At 42.9% G+C, this 19,042-nt stretch overlaps 1 protein-coding gene across 5 annotated transcripts in view; it reads left to right on the top strand.

Moving 5' to 3' along the window:
* rap1aa (RAP1A, member of RAS oncogene family a) overlaps window positions 1-19,042 on the top strand; it is a 181,746-nt gene that overhangs the window by 151,243 nt on the left and 11,461 nt on the right. For all 5 annotated transcript variants that reach the window (XM_068057486.1, XM_068057485.1, XM_068057487.1 and 2 more), the window contains one exon: window positions 17,564-17,707. In XM_068057486.1, the coding sequence (XP_067913587.1) occupies window positions 17,564-17,707 (144 nt within the window). The remainder of the gene's footprint in view (window positions 1-17,563; window positions 17,708-19,042) is intronic.

The following is a 19,042-nucleotide window of genomic DNA, read 5'->3' as shown; positions in this document are numbered from 1 at the left end:
CTTTTATTTAGCTCCCCCTTAATGAATCCTTGTTCACTAACTTCTAATTATAAGGCAGAGAAACTGGACACCGGTTTTCTTAAGTTTAAAGAAAAAGTTGAACTTTATTAAACTTAACACCTACGGATACGCGACATGCCCACACTAGCATGCATATGCGATACATGCATGCAGATAGAGCCATAAAAATAATGTGGCTACAAGAGCAGGTCAGAGGCTTGGAATCCTATGGCGGATAACTCACCTTCTGATTCCCCAAAGCCTGTTCACCATCCACAAGGCGCAAGTCAGGAATGTGATGGAATACTGTCCACTTGCCTGGATGGGTGCAACTCCAACAGCACTCAAAGCTCCACACCGTCCAGGACAAAGCAGCCCACTTGATTGGCACCCCATTCACAGTGGCGCAGTGGTTAGCACCGCAGCCTCACAGCTCCAGGGACCCGGGTTCAATTCTGGGTACTGCCTGTGTGGAGTTTGCAAGTTCTCCCTGTGTCTGCGTGGGTTTTCTCCGGGTGCTCCGGTTTCCTCCCACATGCCAAAGACTTGCAGGTTGTTGGGTAAATTGGCCATTATAAATTACCCCTAGTATAGGTAGGTGGTAGGGTAATATAGGGACAGATGGGGATGTGGTAGGAATATGGGATTAGTATAGGATTAGTATAAATGGGTGGTTGATGGTCGGCACAGACTCGGTGGGCCGAAGGGCCTGTTTCAGTGCTGTATCTCTAAATAAAAAAAATAAAACATTCACTCCCTCCACCACCGACGCACAGTAGCAGCAGTGCGTACCATCTACAAGATGCAATGCAGCAATGCACCAAGGCTCCTTAGACAGCACCTTCCAAACCCGCGACCTCTACCAACTAGAAGAACAAGGGCAGCAAATGCTTGGGAACACCACCACCTGCAAGTTCCCATCCAAGTCACACACCATCCTGACTTGGAACTATATCGCCGTTCCTTCACTGTTGCTGGGTCAAAATCCTGGAACTCCCTTCCTAACAGCACTGTGGGTGTACCTACCTCACATGGACTACAGCGGTTCAAGAAGGCAGCTCACCACCACCTTCTCGAGGGCAATTGGAGATGGGCAATAAATGTTGGCCTAGCTAGCGCTGTCCACATCCCATGAAAGAATTTTTTTAAAAAGCAGAAGAAATAAAGTGGAAATGTTTGAGGCAATATCTGAAGATGGTTTTGGTTACTATTCTTCGAGCTCCCTGTAGAGTCCTTGAATGTAGGTATGTCTTGCTTTTTGTTGGGGCCCAATATTCTTCTTCAACCTTTGATGTAGGAGACTTTTCTCTCGAAGTTCATGTGTTCTCAGTGGGTCCAGAGGCTTGAGAAAGAGATGGGAGCAGACAGGAGAGGTCTTCTCACTCCAGGAACAAAACAGTCTTTTCTCTGTTCAAACCCTTTGTACAATTCAGAAAAACCCAGGTTGCCAAGTGGGTTAGTCATGTGCCTAGCTGGACTGACCACGTCTGTTTGTGGATTCTCTTGCCTTTGCCGACCCTGGAATGTCTTTACGCATAATACCTAGTGCTGAAAGTCCATTGTGGGTTAAATTGGAGCAGGGAATAACCCCTTTTCCCTCTAAGCGCTGTCTTAGTATGCAAATGTCTTTTCCAGCCACAGCTGATCTGTTCAACAAGTCATTTCTTCACTCCAGCAACCATTTAAAATCAATGTTCATGTGACAAAATTAATATGCCTCATTCTTGGCAGGTTGGGGGTCTGCATGACACCTTCACATCCAGCGGAATGAAATGCGATTTGAGAAAAGTGCATTTCATTAAAAAGGGTTGAGAGAAAATATACAGGAAAAAGCATGCGTGTCTCTCGCGCTCTCTTACAGCCTGTCTTTTCTTGGTAGCAGTGTTGCTTTAAACTGTTCTTTTTTTTTTTTTGGCATCCCAATTAGGATGTGGTTCTTTGGGGAGATTTTCCTTCATTTCCTACAGTGTCTTTGAGATGGTTAGGTTTAATTAGCCCTGAGTTGGAATCTTTTTTTTTAAGAGTCAGTAGTGGGTGGGTCTATCCTGAACATACTTTCAGTGTTTTGCTGAGTAATGCAAAGACTTTTGACTTCAGGGGATGGGTGGTTCTCCTCTGACTGTGGAGGAGGATTCTTTGCTCATCTCCCCATTGTCCTCTGGGACACTCCTGCCTTCAAGTATTTGTGCAGACTCTATTGTACTCCCCTGCGGCACTTGGACTAGGTGAGGCATCACCCTCAGGGTTTCTCTGCTCCCAAGAGGTCTTTGTCTTGGCAGGTTCCTGTAAATGCCACTAGCAACTCTGGCAGGGTGCTTCTGGTGCCTGCATTTACATAGGAGAATGTGGGGTCTTAACTTTTCAAATTTCTTAGGGTTGGCTGACCGGACAGTAGAGGTTTTTATCTGGGATTCCACCTGGACTTCTTTTAACCTGCCTTCTTGGTCGCTTTTTCGCTTCCTTTTCTAAACTTTCGCCAGCCCTGTACCTGCCTCTCCCCTTTTGTTTTCGGCATAGGCCCCTTACAGTTCACCAGCCGTCTGCTGGAGGGCCCTCCTAGGAGTGGTACAGGACCCGGGTCCAGGTTTCACTGTAGGTTGGGGTTTCCCCTCAACCTGGCACATGTGGCAACTCCTGTAGTATTCCTCCACATCTTTGTGGAGTTTGGCCAGTCAAACTGCTGTCTTATATGGGCTTTGGTCTTTTGTATACCGGCATGTATAGCCACTGTAGTCTCGTGGGCCCTTATTATTTCTCTCCAGTACCTCTGTGGCACCACTAACTGGTGAACTACTGTCCACTCCTTGCTTTCAGGTCTGTGAGGAGTACTGCATTTCCTCATCAGTGCTACTATTTAAAGAATGAGGTAATCAGGGACACCCTCTGCTTCACTTTCAGACTGTGCTAACTCTCGCAGCACTGGGTTGGCTCGCTAAGCCTCAGCTAGGGAAAATTTATTGAATTCACTTGCTGGGTCTTCTAACTTCCCAAAGAAAGTCTCAGACAGACCTCATGGCCTGCAGTGCCAATTCAGTCTGCTCTGGGGGAGCTGGTTTGATCATGACCTGATTCATTACACATTCAGGGAAACTGCAGGGGACCATCTCCTGCCACTGCCCTGTCTCTTTTTCTCTCCTCCTGCGGTCTTTCTTTCACTACTGGGGGAGCTACCACCTTCACCCCTGCCAGATTATTACCTAGGAGCAGGCCAACCCCGTCCACAGGCAAACTAGGGACAATCCCTACGGTCACCGGTCCCGAAACTAGGTCACACTCCAGGTGCACCCAGTGCAGGGGTACAGGCATACACTGCCCTCCAATACCATTCACCACCATTCTGGTGTTTACTGCAGTCTGGGGAAAGGTCAGGCCTTTTCCCAGTAAAAGGGATCTAGTGGTCCCTGTGTCCCTGAGAATTACTATGGGCTTGCTTGCCCCACTCGAGGGATATGGGTCACTTTCCCTTCGAACACAAAACCCTAATAGCCTTCAGGATTCCTATTAACTTTTCCTGCACTGGCAGTCGTTAATGTCCTGGGTTGCACTCTTACTGCAGTTAAAGCTACAGTTTACTCCGTTGTGCTGTTATCCAAGATTCCTTCTTCGCTGAATGGATGTGCCCCGATTAACCCTTTAGTTTCCAGCAGTCAGCCTTTATATGACCTGCCTTATTACAATGGAAGCGCACGGGTCTCCGGGTCTCACTCCTGCTCACAGCACCTTCCCTTTTGGCTAGAGGAGGGCCCCCTGTGTCTCCCGCTTTTCTTTCTCTCCCAGGACTGCTTGGGTTCCTATCACATTCCTACCCTTTGCCGTTTTCGGATTTCTGGGGGCGACTAGGAAAGGGTCTCCTCTGGGAAACCGACAGGTAAATTAATGCAAACTCATCAGCCAGATCGGCCGCTTGCCGGGTTCTCTGAACCCACTGCTCCTTTACATGAGTCTTTATGGAGAGTGGGAGAGAGTTTTTAAATTCCCCTCTCAGAATTACTTCTGAGATCCTCATAGCTGAGCTGTATTTTAAGCACCCTCAGCCACTGGTCAAAAGCCTGCTGCTTACTACTTTCAAACTCCAGATAAGTTTGATCAGCTTGTTTCTTGAGGGTTATAAACTTTTGGTGCTGGGCTTCGGATATGAATTCATATGACCCGAGGATAGCATTTTTTGTCAGTTCATAATTTGACTAACTCTCATCTGGCAACAGGAAATAAACCTCATGGGCTCTTCCGGTTGGCTTGCTTTGGTAATAAGAGGCCAGGTCTCAGCTGGCCATTTTAGCTGCCTTGCCAGTTTCTTGACAGACAAGAAAAATGCTTCCACATCTTACTCATTGAATTTTGGGATTGGTTGAGATAGTTTTAACATTTCTATATCCAGACAACGTATGTCAGCCAAGAGCGATGTCTCAATTCATTCCATCTTCGCTGCCTCCGGAGAATCCTTGGCAACAGGTGGCAGGACCGTATTTCCAACACAGAAGTCCTCGAGGCGGCCAACATCGCCATCATATACACCCTACTGAGCCAGCGGCGCTTGAGATGGCTTGGCCATGTGAGCCGCATGGAAGATGGCAGGATCCCCAAAGACACATTGTACAGCGAGCTCGCCACTGGTATCAGACCCACCAGCCGTCCATGTCTCCGCTTTAAAGACGTCTGCAAACGCGACATGAAATCCTGTGACATTGGTCATAAGTCGTGGGAGTCAGTTGCCAGTGATCGCCAGAGCTGGCGCACAGCCATAAAGGCGGGGGCTAAAGAATGGCGAGTTGAAGAGCAGTTGGCAGGAGAAAAGACAGAAGCGCAAAGGGCGAGTCAACTGTGTAACAGCCCCGACAACCAATTTTATCTGTAGCACCTTTGGAAGAGTCTGTCACTCCAGAATTGGCCTTTATAGCCACTCCAGGCGCTGCTTCACAAACCACTGACCACCTCCAGGCGCTTACCCATTGTCTCTCGGGACAAGGAGGCCAAAGAAGAAGAAGATCCAGCCCTGAATTATGCTCCTCCATATTGGCCATGCTTTCATTGGGGTTACACTGTCGCCCCCCCCAGTTAATTCAAACTGTTTCAGCGCTCTCTCTTCGCATTCCTTCCGGAATATTCTTTCTCTCGCGCTCTCATATTCCTTTTCTTCAAATTCATGTTTCCTCTGTTCCGATTGTATCTTTGCTAACAATACCCTGTCGGAGTCCACTTCTAACCCTGTTTCTGCTGCAGATTCAAGGGAAAAATGGTTGTTCACTAGTCTTAGGAGTTCAGACTTCCTAGCCTTGCCACGTACAGTAATCCCACACTGCTCAGCCATTTTCCTCAGCTCCTCCATAGACAGTGCTTTACTTCTCCCTGGCTTGGGGAGCTACTAGCTTCAGCTGCAGAATTGTTGGTATTCAAGCGCACACAACCACAAGAAAACCTGTATTGGAATCTTGCTGTTTTTCGATTGGGTGCTATTTGGCTTCCCACTTCCAATTTCTCTCATTTGTCTGTGGTTAAAATCCCAAACGGTAGCCCCCAAATTTCTGTTACAACCAGGTGAGAAAGGGGTCTCGAGTTCCCTCTCATCCTGCACCTAGTCTTACTGTAACTGGGTTTAATTTTAAACAGTTTTTTTTTTAGCTTTCCCTTAGTGAATCCTTGTTCACTAACTTCCAATTATAAGGCAGAAAAGGTGGTGAAGAAGGCATATGGCTTTCTTGCCTTCATCGGCCGAGGCATTGAGTACAAGAGTTGGGACCTCATGTTACAGTTGTGCATAACGTTGGTTAGGCCGCATTTGGAGTACTGTGTGCAGTTCTGGTTGCTGCACTACAGGAAAGATTGATTAAGCTAGAGAGGGTGCAGAAAAGATTCACAAGGATGTTGCCTGGTTTGGAGGGCTTGAGTTATAAAGAGAGATTGGATCGGCTGGGTCTGTTTTCCCTGGCGCAAAGGAGTCTGAGAGGGGACATGATAGAGGTATATAAAATTGAGAGGCATAGATAGGGTAGATAGCCAGAGTCTGTTTCCTGTGGTCGGGATGACTAAAACTAGAGGGCATAGATTTGTGAGAGGGAGGGGGTTTAAAGGGGATCAAAGGGGTAAATTTTTCACACAAAGAATACTGGGTTTCTGGAATGAGCTGCCAGAGGAGGTGGTGGAGGCAGGAACAGTAGCAACATTTAAGAGGCATCTGGACAGGTACTTGAATGAGCAAGGCATAGCGGCATATGGAATTAATGCAGGCAAGTGGGATTAGTATAGATAGGCATTATGGTCGGCATGGACGCAGTGGGCCGAAGGGCCTGTTTCTATGCTGTACGACTGACTCTATGACTCTAAACTAACCAAACAGGTTTACTTAAGTTTAAAGAAAAAAGGTTGAACTTTATTAAACTTAAACTCTAATTCGGTTAACGTCTACGCTAGCATGCTTATGTGATGCACACATGCAGATAGAGACAGAAAAGAGCAGAAGAAATAAAGTGGAATAGTTTGAAGCATTAACAGAAGATGATTTTGGTTACTGTTCTTCGAGCTCACAGTAGAGTCCTTGATTGTCAGTATGTCTGGCTTTTTGTTGGGGCCCAGTATTATTCTTAAACTTTGTTTGATGTAGGAGACTTTTCTCTCGAAGTTCATGTGTCCTCAGTGAGTCCAGAGGCTTGTGAGAAAGAGATGGGAGCAGACAGGAGAGGTCTTCTCACTTCAGGAGCAAAACAGTCTTTTCTCTGTTCAAACTCTTTGTACAATTCAGAAAAACCCAGGTTGCCAAGTGGGTTAGTCATGTGCCTAGCTGGTCTGACCATGTCTGTCTGTGGATTCTCTTGTCTTAGCCGACCTTGGAATGTCTCCTCTTACACACAGTACCTGGTGCTGAAAGTCCATTGTGGGTTAAATTGGAGCAGGGAATAGCCCCTTTATCCCTCCAAGCACTGTCTGTTGGTATGCAAATGTTTTTTCCAGCCACAACTGATCTGTTTAACAAGTCATTGCCTCGCTCCAGTAACAGTTTAAAATCAATGCTCATATGACAAAATCAATATGCCTCATTCTTGGCAGGTGGGGGGGTCTGCATGACTAAACAGATTTGGACAGTTTTTAAAAATATCTTGTGGTTTTAATATGCAGACACATACCTGTCTTTTTGATGTGTAACTTTAAAATGAGGAAAGGTTGGATGTCTATTGGCTTTTCAACTTAACCAAAGCAAAAGTCACATTGGCAAGGATCAGGGGCTGGTGGGGTGGGGTGCAGTTGATCTTGGCTACAGGATATTTCACAGTACCTCAAAAGATCAAGGGCACAATGATCACAATCATCTTTGAAGGTGACTCAGTTGTTTGCATTATGCAGTTGACCTTGAGGGGATTTGCATCATGAGACATTAGGGTGTGTACTTAAAGACTTGCATTTATATAGTGCCTTTCATGACCTCACAATGTCCCAAAGCATTTTACAACAAATTAAGTACTTTTGAAGTATGATCACTGTTTTGCTACAGTAATGCTGATGATTATTTCCAGTGGACAAGTATTAATATTTGGCACCAAAGGTACAGGCTAAGAAGTCTGTATCTTGGTCCTTAAATATTGTGGTGAGAATTATTCCATTTTGGTTGAGCATTTTATGATTAGTGATTGTCCTAATGGGACCAGTTTGCTAGTGAGGCAGCTGTTGACCAACTTGCTTCAGCTGGAAAACCTGATCTGTGCCCTGACAAAGATCTGTATTAGGAATGCTGCTGCTTCTGCATGTATTTATTTCTTGTCCTTTCTTTCAGTCTCCCTACATTTCTTGCAGTTGGGCAGATGACCTGGCTTGCGTTTCTCTCAATACCACTGCCAACAACTTGTTGCTAGGTGATGCACGAGTTGTCTGAGGTGACTTAGCCCTGCTACCGCTGAGATCAGAGATATGGTGTGACTCAAGGCACCCTGTGACTGCACCCCCCCCCCCACCCCCCCCACACTCCTTGACTCTTGCATGATGTACTTCTTGCAAATCCTACACGGCTGTGTTCATTAACTAGTTAATGCTGTGTCTGAGACATAATTGAATTATATCCTTTTGTACTTTTCCCTTTGTCTCTTGTTCAGCCTTTTGTTTCAAAGTTTACTAAGAGGTTGAACTGTACCAAATGTGTGAGGTAACTGAAGCTCTAAGTGTACGCTTTCAGGATAAAGCCCTACAGGTGCTCATCTGACTTAATGGTGCATCAAATGAGCATTCACCTCTTCCTCCATCTCTACTGAATCCTTTTGTGTAGGTTTTCTGAATTTTCCAAAAAAGGAAATGGATCAGGATCTGTCTGATGCACACATGGATCCTGTTCTGGATCAATCCCCTTTCCACAAACAACTGTTTATGGACATTCATTATAAGCCCACTGACTCCCACAGCTATCATGACTGCACTTCCTCACGCTCTGCTTCCTGTAGAGACTCCATTCCATTCTCCCAGTTTCTCCATCTCTGTCGCATCTGTTCTGATGATGCAGTCTTCCACACTAGCGCTTCTGATATATCTTTTTTTCCTCAACCAAGGATTCCCTCCACTGTGGTTGACAGGGCCCTCGACCATGTCTGACCCATTTCCCATACTTCCCTCACCCCTTCCCCTCCCTCCCAGAACCGCGATAGGGTTCACCTTCTCTTCAGCTTCCACCTTACCAGCTTTCATACTCAACGGGTCATCCTCTGCCATTTCTGCTGCCACCAAACAGATCTTGCCCTCCCCTTTCAGCATTCTGAAGGACTGTTTCCTCTGCGGCACACTGATCCACTTGTCAGTCAACCCCGATATCCCGTCCCCTCCCCACACACCTTTTTCATTCAAGTGCAGGTTATTCAACACCTCTTTTACCTCCTCTCTCCTCACCTTCCAAAGCCCCAAACAGTCCTTCCAGGTGAAACAGCAATTTACATATACTTCTCAATTTAGTGTACTGTATTTGCTGCCCTCAATGTGATCTACTCTACGTTGAGACCAAACGCAGATTGGGTGACTGCTTTGGGGAACACCTCTGTCCAGTACACAAGCATGACCCCAAGCTTCCTGTGGCGTATTATTTTAATTCTCATCTTGCTCTTACACTGACGTCTCTGTTCTCAGACCACTGCAGTGTTCAAATGAAGCTCAACGCAAGCTTGAGGAACAGCACCTCCTCTTTTGATTTAGGCACTTTACAGCATTCTGAACTGTAAGGTTGAGTTCATCAATTTCAGACCATAATCTTTTCCCCCTCCTCCACCACCACCACCTCTCCCCCATTTTGTTTCCATTTCTTTGCAAGTTTCAATCTTAATCTTGTTTTCCCTTGTTTTGCTTTTGGCCAGCAGCTGTTCATTATTCTTCCATTCACCACACCACCTCTTGACACATCTTTTGTCTCTTTACTTGTCGCATTATTACTCCCTTTAGCTCTGTGCCACAACTCTTTTTCATTTCATGACCTTCCCTTTGGTTCTTGTTTTTACCCTCCCCCATTTCGACCTTATTTCTAACTTTCTGGTGAAGGGTCATTGACCTGAAACATTAACTCTGTTTGACTCTCCATAGATGTTGCCAGACCTGCTGAGTACTTCCAGCATTTTCTGGTTTTATTGCAGATTTCCAGCATCTGCAGTATTTTGCTTTTGCTTATGAACAGATTTGCATGTAACTGGAGTGACCTCCGTGTTCCAATATAGAGACAATACAGATTGCAAGCAAATGAAGTTGGTGAAGAGCCAAATAAAAACAAAATGCTGGAAATACTCAGGTCTGGCAGCATCTGTGGAGAAAAAGTTAATGTTTCAGGTTGGTGACCCCTTGACTTCTTAAATCCATGTTGTAGATTTTATTACATGGTTTCTCCAATTCAGGGGTGTGAGTATATGCTGGAGTGACTTCAAACAAGGGTGTCTCCGGGTAAGCCATTCAGCCTGTGACAGTGGATATTACTGGAACCGGTTGACATTGAGACCAATCTCAAACTTCTGATTTAAGTGCCTCGGTAAGAAATCCATAATCCCGCTCATAGTACTATATGCCCAGGACTATGAAGCATAATTTAGATGTGTGCAACATTGAAAATAGGCTATTTGATTTTGTGGTAGCACTCCTGATCTGGTGGTAACGTGTTAAGCTGTAGTAAACAAATGTATTCAGTGGGTTTTACTGTGTTTTAAAAATTTCAAGCTACATGTCGAAAGACCTGCATCTATATAGGGCCTTTTATGACCTCCGGACATAAAGTGCTTTGCAGCCATTTTTTTGAAGTGTTGCTATTGTAATACAAGAAACGCAGCATCCAATCTGCACACAGCAAGCTCTCACAAATGGTGATGTGAGAATGACAAGATAATCTGTTTTAGCAATAAAGACAGTGCTGGAAATACTCAACAGGTCTGGCAGCATCTGGAGAGAGAAGCAGAGTCAATGTTTCAGATCTGTGACCTTTCATCAGAAATCAACTAATTTGTTTTTATTTCAGATTTCTAGCATCTGCCTTTTGCTTCTGTTTTAGCAATGTTGGTTGAGGGGTAAATATTGGCCAGGATACTGTGGAGAACTCCCGTTCTTCAAAATAATGCCATGCCTCTCTTCCGTCCACCTGAGGGCAGCCTGGTGCCTCAGTTTAATGTCTCATCAAAAAGACAGCCACCTCCAACAATGCCACACTCCCCGCTATTGCACTGGAGTGTCCGCCTAGATTTTGTGCTCTATCTCTAGATTTGAACTTGAACCCACAACCTTCTGACTATTAGGCATGAGTGCTACCAACTGAGTCACGGCTGATGCAATTCTATGCATTTAAAAAGTGAAACCAGTTTTTTTTTTTCCTCTTCCAACAAGGTGACCTTTCATGGCATTACATGTGGGAAATCAATATCAAGTGTATTCAAATGAAGCAAAGGTTAAAGGATGGTTGGAAATGTTGTCTGGTCATCTGCAGGACTTGCAGATACAATTCAGTTGCCATTCTAAATTCCTGTGCCCACTTCTTTAATAGAACCTGCTTATGCAAACTTCTTGCACTGTAATTACACATATGCCTATACGGCGCTACAGTTGTCACCACTAATGAGAAGCTGTGATAAGTTTACAAAGGCAGTTTCCATTATCAATGTGGACATAAGAATTTATATAGGAAAAATTAAGTATGCAGACATTTTTTTATCTGGGTAGATGTCTGTCATCTCTGACGATTGTAAGTCATTTGGTGGCTTTTGTAGTGCAAATTCTGCTGGGGTATGTGCAAATCCTGCCCTATTTTGACTGCATTTAGGATGACAAGTAAAACTTAGTAACTCTCTCCCCCAAAGTTCTCTGAATCAGCCATCAATGTGGCTTCCTTGATAAGATTTCCTAAGAAGGACTGAAGTATTTTTGGCAGATTGACATCTGTGATTCCACATTCATTTATAGTATTTGGTTTAAAAGTTGAGCAGGCCAATACAAACAGTATGGTGTACCTGAAGTACTTGTTAACTTAAAATGATTCTTTGTTCTAAACAATGTAATCTACATCTTTCAGAAAGGAATGAGAGAAGCAATTTTGAATGGCAATTTCTTTGGAACAAGTTGTGAGCTTGATATTTTGGCCTGCGTTTTTGAAAAGTGCATTTTAGTCTCGTCTCCTGACATAAAGCCTAGGTCAACGGTTCGCTTCAAAACTACTGCTTCATGTGTAAACCTGCTGTTCCATTAAAATGGAAAGTAGTCGCAGAGGTTTTGCTCTGCTGTTGGGATGATTGGCATGCAGTTTTGTAAGAAGCATAGTCTATTTGAAGTACATTTTGATATGATTTTCTCCTATCAGAAAGATTAGAACGTTTTGCCAAGCTACTTTATCCAAATCAAGTAAAAGTTCTTGCTGGAATGTGGTGCCGTTTGTGTTTTTACATTTAGTTCCGAAATGTTTGTTTCTGAAAAGATCTTCGAATATATTTTAACTGGGTACTTGGAGCAGGTTCATTGAGTGTACCCATTTCAAAGATTATTCTACATGCTAATTTTTTCACCAGTTCCAGATTCTGATTAAAATCAAAAAGTTTGATTTTTTTTTTATAGATATGAATGGGGAGGGTTACTAGGAGCATAAGAGCCAGAGTAGGCCATTCAGGCTGTCAAGCCTGCTCCACCATTCAGTTAGATCATGGCTGATCATCTACCTCAACACCACTTTCCTGTGCTATCCCCATATCCCTTGATGTCATTAGTATCCAGATAGCTATCCATTTTTGTCTTGAACATGCTCAATGATTGAGCTTCCACAGCCCTCTGGGGTAGAGAATTCCGAAGATTCACCACCCTCTGAGTGAAGAAATTCCTCCTCATCTCAGTCCTAAATGGCCTACCCCTTATTCTGAGACTATGTCCCCTGGTTCTAGACTCACCAGCCAGGGGAACATCCTATCTGCATCCACCTTGTCAGAATTTTGTAAGTTTCAGTGAGATCACCTCTCATTCTTTAAAACTCGAGAGAATACAGGCCCAGTTTCCTCAATCTCCTCAAAAGACAATCCTGCCATTCCAGACACTCCCTCTGTGGCAAGTATATCCTTCCTAAGATGAGACAAAAGCTGTACACAATACTGCAGGTGCAGTCTCACAAAGCCTCTGTGCAATTGCAGCAAGACATCTTTACTCCTATACTCAAAACCCCTTGCAATGAAGGCCAACATACCATTTGCCTTCCTAATTGCTTGCTGCACCTGCATGCTCACTTTTAATGACTCACTAACAAGGACACCCAGATCATTTTGGACATCAGTACTTTCCAACCCCCCTCCATTTTAAAGATACTCCGTCTTTCTACCAAAGTGAATAATTTCACATCTATTCAAATTATATTCCATCTGCCTGTTCAAGTCCCTTTGAAGCCTCCTTGCATCCGCCTCACAACTTACATTTCCAACTAGTTTTGTCATCAGCAAATGTGGAAATATTACATTTGGTCACCACATCCAAATCATTTATCTAGATTATGAATGGGTATGGCCCCAGCACTGATGTTTGCAGTACCCCATTAGGCACAGCCTGCCATCCTACGATTGACCAGTTTATTCCTACTGTTTTCTGTCTGTAAACCAATTTTCAATCCATACCAGTATATTGCCCTTAATCCCATGTGGTCTAATTTTGTTTACTAACCTCCTGTGTGGGACCTTATCAAAAGCCTTCTGAAAATCCAAATACACCACATCCACTGGTTCTCCTTTATGCTGCAAGTAATATCCTCAAAAAAAAAAACTCCAACAGGTTTGTCAAACATGATTTCCTTTTCATAAGTCCATGTTGACCCTGCCCAGTCATATTTTCTGTGTCTAGTTATCACATCCTTAATAAATTCCTACATTTTCCCTACTACTGACATCAAACTAACAGGTCTGCAGTTCCTCGTTTTCTCTCTCCCTCCTTTCTTAAATAGTGGGGTTACATTTGCTACTTTACAGTCTGCAGGAATCTTTCCAGAATCTATATCTTTCAAAATTCTAATCACCAATGCATCCACTATCTGTAGCCATCTCCTTCAACACTCTAGGATGTAGCTCATCTGGTCCAGGAGATGTATCGACCTTTAATCCAATTAATTTTTGAGTGTAACCTCTTTATTAACATTAATTTCTCAGTTCCTCATTTTCACAAGTCCCTTGGTTCCCAAGTATTTCTGGGAGATTTTCTGTATCTTCTTGGAGACAGGGGCATTGTAATTGTTTCGTTTCTTCACCATTTCGCTATTCTCCATTCTAAGTTCTGTTGTCTCCGCCTGTAATGGGCCCACGTTTGTCCTTGCTAATCCTTTCCTTTTCATGTACCTAAAGAAGCTTTTACAGTCCACTTTGTTTCTCGCTAGCTTGCATTCATATTCTCTCTCCCCTTTCTGTATCAGTTTCTTTGTAATCCTTTGGGTTCTAAATTGCTCCCAGTCCTCGGGCTTACCACTTTTTCTGGCAACCTAATAAGCCATTTCCTTTGATCTAATGCAATTTTTATATTTTGTTAGCCACGATTTGGTTTTTGTGTCTTAGAATGTATATTTGTTGTAGACCATGTAATGCTACTTTAAATACTAGAAATTGCCTGTCTACCGTCAATCTTTGTGTATTTTCTCAACTTGCCCCTCATGCCTTCCTAGTTTCCTTTGTTCAGATTTAAGACCCTAATTTCAGAATGAGCTATATCATTTTCAAACTTAGTGTAAAATTCTATCATATTATGGTCACTTTCCCAAAGGCTCCTTTATAGCAAGGTTATTAATTAGCCCTTTCTCATTACATAATACTCAATCTAAAATAGCCTGATGTCTAGTGAGTTCATGACTGAACTAAAATGACTGAATGCACAGCATTGCAATGTCGATGGAGACATCGACTGCTGGGTGATTGAGTTTGCTTCTTGCAGCAGCCATAATATTGACAGTATCTGTTAAGGGGGAAGCGATTGAGCTTTCTTTAATAGCTGCTTCTGTTGGGGTGGAGAAGGGACGATTTGTCCATGGTGCAACCGTTGCAAAATTTTAGACCTGTTTATGAAAGACACGTTTACACAGAAGAAATTTTCAAGTTGGCGAAAGGCTCCAGTATATATCATAAACTCGTACAGCACAGAAGGCGGCCATTTAGCCTGCCGTGGCTGTGCCGCCTTTTTGAAAGAGCTGTGCAGTTTGGTCCCACATCTAGCTTTATTCCCATAAACCCGCAAATTAGTCCTCTACAAGTACATGAAATAAGTGAACTTTTAAGATCTGCTACTGGGCTGATCCCAGCGACTTTGCAGAGGATTTTATTTAGAGTAATAACTGGTGCACAAATCACAGGCCTATCTTGGGTTTGAAGTGCAGCAAAACAGATTAAAGGGAAATCTTGAAATGTTGAGCCATACATGTTTCAAAACTTCATTGTGCTGTCTTAGCCTACAGACCATCCCCTAACTTGACTGGTTATGTAAGATTTCAGGTATGCAGTAATGCTGAAAAAATGTACTACATTAATCGAGGTTCCTGTAATTGCATGCAAGCCACTAAAACACAGACTTTACCTGTTTCTGCTTTGCTGTCCAGTTCTTCCTGGTTGTCAGTGTACCTTTATTAACTTTATATTTAGGGTGCCTTGAAGCTGCAGTTAAGGTTCCAACCAGGATGAACCTTGTTTACACTACTTGGCTTCTGCCTAGCTGGAACTTTGGCCATCCTGTTTAGGCGAAAACTTTGCACATACATGAACATGCGCAGAGCTGTCTTCTGACAGCTAGAGATTTAAATGTTTAGAGGGTGGGGAAGAGAGAATCCGCACTCTCAACATTAGAGTTGAGGCAAGGTAAGTTTTAAAACGTACTGACGGTTCAGTGCTTTGTAAAAGTTTGGCAATATGCTGGATTTACACGCGCTATTTGGTGTCAAAGTGGAACAGTGAAAGGCAACTCCATCCTTTCTCCAGGAATGTCGCAATCTGTTCTAGTCTGAAGGCAGGTTTGAGCCCTGGTTCTAGACTTTCACTTCACCTCAGCACTGGTGGAAAGCCAAAATCTCTTCATGCAGATATTAAACTTGCAGTGTAAATGCACACAAACACCCTCCAACTGATGTGTTCATATATTCCAGCTCTTATTCCTACTTAAGTCTAGAATCTTTTGCTGATTATGAAAGTGTTTCCCTATTCCTATCCTCCATTTTTTTTTACAGATTTTTTTTATAAAAATGCTTTTTTAGAGGAAATTGTGGTAGCATAGTAATTACTGCATCCCAAAACCCAGAGTTCATTAGTAATTGTCCACTCTGGTGAGTTGTAAAACTGAATTAACAAATTTGGTACTTCATGGCCTCGAGTTAAGAAAAATGAGCATGAAATTTGCTGGGTTGTCATTAAGAAAACTAACTTCTTATAGGGAAAGGCATATATTACCCCAATCCTCTCTGATCTATAGGTGACTCCAGCCCCACAATAGTGTGCAACAAAGTTTCACTAGGACAAGCCCCTCATCCCAGGAATTGGTCTATAAGGAGCGATCGAGTAGACTGGGCCTGTATTCCCTGGAGTTTAGAAGAATGAGAGGTGATCTTATTGAAACATATAAAATTCTTAGGGGGAGATGCTGGGAGGATGTTTCCCCTGACTGGGGAGTCTAGAACCGGCGGGGGTGGTGGTGAAGGTCAGTATCTCAATAAGGGGTCAGCCATTTAGGAATGATGTGGAGAAATTTCTTCACTCAAAGGGTTGTGGATCTTTGGAATTCTCTACCCACAAAGCTGTGAATGCTCAGTCATTGAATATAATCGAGACAGACCGATAGCTTTTTTTATAGTAAGGGAATTAAGGGATATTGGGATAGGGTGGGAAGGTAGAGTTTAGGTACATGATCAGCCATAGTCATATTGAATTGCAGAGGAAACTCGAAGAACTGAATGGCCTATTTCTCTGTTATATTTTGTTGACTATTGATGCTCTGCAAAGTGATCTAGCAAGCTTTCATTTAGTTGTAAATCAATTGCTACAGAACAGAATCATCATCAAAATATTCAATGGCCTTAATGGAATCACCAGCAGTTCATGGGGAAACATCGCTGCTGCTTCCAGACAATTAGAGGTGGGCAATAAATGCAGTATTGTTAGTGTAGCCAGGTCCAAGAGTTAATTGAGAAATATATTTTTAAAAATTGGTACCAGTCTTTTGTTATGGCAGTTTTATGCTAAGACGTTTTGATCCCAATTGAATGAATAAAGCCATAAATCGGGGAAAGGCCCATTCTCTGGTCATATCTACCCAGAGATTTATTAAATTACTGCCTGGTCCACAAGGAATCCTTTGTAAGCTCAAGCCAGTGAGCCGATTTCCAAGAAGGTTTTCACGCTGTACTGTAAAGCCGAGATGTAAACCTGATTCGATATCTAAATCTTATAGTACTGTTCCCAGTAAATGAATACAAGGTGGCGTACTTAACATTTTATTACTGAAGTTTGCTTACACAAATTAGTGCTGCAACAGTAAGGTGCTTGTGTTGCAATAAGAGGCTTTGGTATTGAGCAAAACTTTAGTGCCTAAACTAAACCATATTGGAGAAACCTGGCAGTGATTCTACTGCAATCATTTTGTGTCGTTATTAATGTAGGTTTGCTGGAATGTAGGCCCATTTCACCCACATCCTAGTTGGCGGTGCTATTATTGAGTTATGTGGTAAATGGATGCCAACCTGTTCTGGGAAATTTGAAGTGTTCAACTTTCATTTGATATAAATGCAACTCCTCTTAATTTCATATCCTAATTTTAAAAGAAAAATCTGATTGCTGTTATAGTTGACACCATGGGGCTTACTGTGTCAGATGGGAATCTGGCCATTTAGACAGCCACCATAGCTTTGAATCTCTGACATAATTTTCTATTCCTATAATTAAAGGCTAATGGGTATGGGATTATTCTAATAAATACAGAATATGAAGCATTAGGCTTTTCATTTTACCCATTGACCAAATTCTATAGATGGGTAAAATTGATGGAATAATGGAACATCAGTTGATTTGGGATGTCAAAATTTGGAATGTCTGAGTGTGTGTCTTGTCACTAGCAATAGCCTGACACTGCTGCTTTATTTTTCCTCCAGGTTCCAATGATTCTGGTTGGCAATAAATGTGACTTGGAAGATGAGCGAGTAGTGGGCAAAGAACAGGGCCAGAACCTAGCAAGACAATGGAACAACTGTGCCTTTTTAGAGTCTTCTGCGAAGTCAAAGATCAATGTTAATGAGGTGAGGCCAAATGTCCACATTTGGGTGTTGAAGTTCAATATGATGTGATTTTGGCTGGTCACAGCCCAGAACTGTCCCTCATTTAAGATAATTGGTCACTTCTGTCAGGGAGGAAAGCTGATATGAGAAATGGAGAATTGTCTCACTGATGCAATAGGTTCGGTTGAGGCACATACTTGGGGTAGAGAAAAGAGAGCTTTGCTTTGTCTAACCATGCTGTACCTAGCCTGGGAATGCTTAATGCTGACACTTAGTGTGCACATTGCAAAGTGTTCCATTCCCCACTGATGGTCTCCCTTACCCTTAACACACAAGTCATTATCACCATGCCAACATGAGAAAAGTTCACTCTCGCATTTAAGGTTATGGTGTATTGCACAATATTGAGATATATAAGCCCCCATCCGATACGAGGTGAATGACTGCTGACTTTTCCAGTATAGAGTAAACTTTGCAGCCATTGAGCAGCAAGATGTTTTACTTGTGTTGCAGGGGGCAATACCTAAACCATTTTCGCACATCAACTTCAGTCAATGGGTATAAAACATTTTAATATAAACTTGGTAAAGATGACCTCTGTTACTATCCTGTGGTGATGTAACATGGAATGATGCAAATGTGCATGATCCTGATGAAGCATCTTTCCGATACTGCATGGCACACTCAGGAAAACTGAGTTGATAGTTGCAGTTGTCATTCTTGGGCAAGGTTATGTCACCAACTCAAGTTTTTGCCTCCTCAGCCCTGTGAAGTGCTTTTGGACGCCTGTCCTGAATTTACCTCGTCCCTGTTTGTACTTATTGTTCCCTTGACCAGTCCAACAGTTATAATTTCAAATAGTTCTATGGATTAACCTTTTTCTTTCCACTTATTGCCATCTATACATCTTGTATCCCCTTTCGTACACTACCTCTTGAGGGCAATTTTTTTAATGTAACCTTCCCACTGACATCGGGACAGCTTTGTGGTCCTTCTCTGCTTCCCACCTGGATAAACACTGTTCAGGGTTCAGCCTGACCAGAGCGCTAATCATCTTTTTAGATAAAGGTCTCCACTAACTTGCCAATACATTTTTCAATTTCAATAATTGAATACACAGTCTTTGCAAAGTAATATATTGACTTGGGTAGAATGACCACTTTGGGCAAATTCAGCGCGCTGGGCATAAACTGCTAGAAATTCTGCTTGTTTGCTGAAGTAAAGTTATGATTCAGCTTTCCGCTCACTCATTTGCTCCATCACAAATTTAAAGTCTTGCATAAATTATTGCAATCGGGCAGCATTTTAGAATGTAATGGTTAGTCTATTCCCTTGCAGTAAAAGATATTTAATATT

This window comes from Heterodontus francisci, chromosome 25 (assembly GCF_036365525.1).
Source record: "Heterodontus francisci isolate sHetFra1 chromosome 25, sHetFra1.hap1, whole genome shotgun sequence".
NCBI lineage: Eukaryota > Metazoa > Chordata > Chondrichthyes > Heterodontiformes > Heterodontidae > Heterodontus > Heterodontus francisci.
This window is presented reverse-complemented; position numbering and strand designations above follow the sequence as displayed.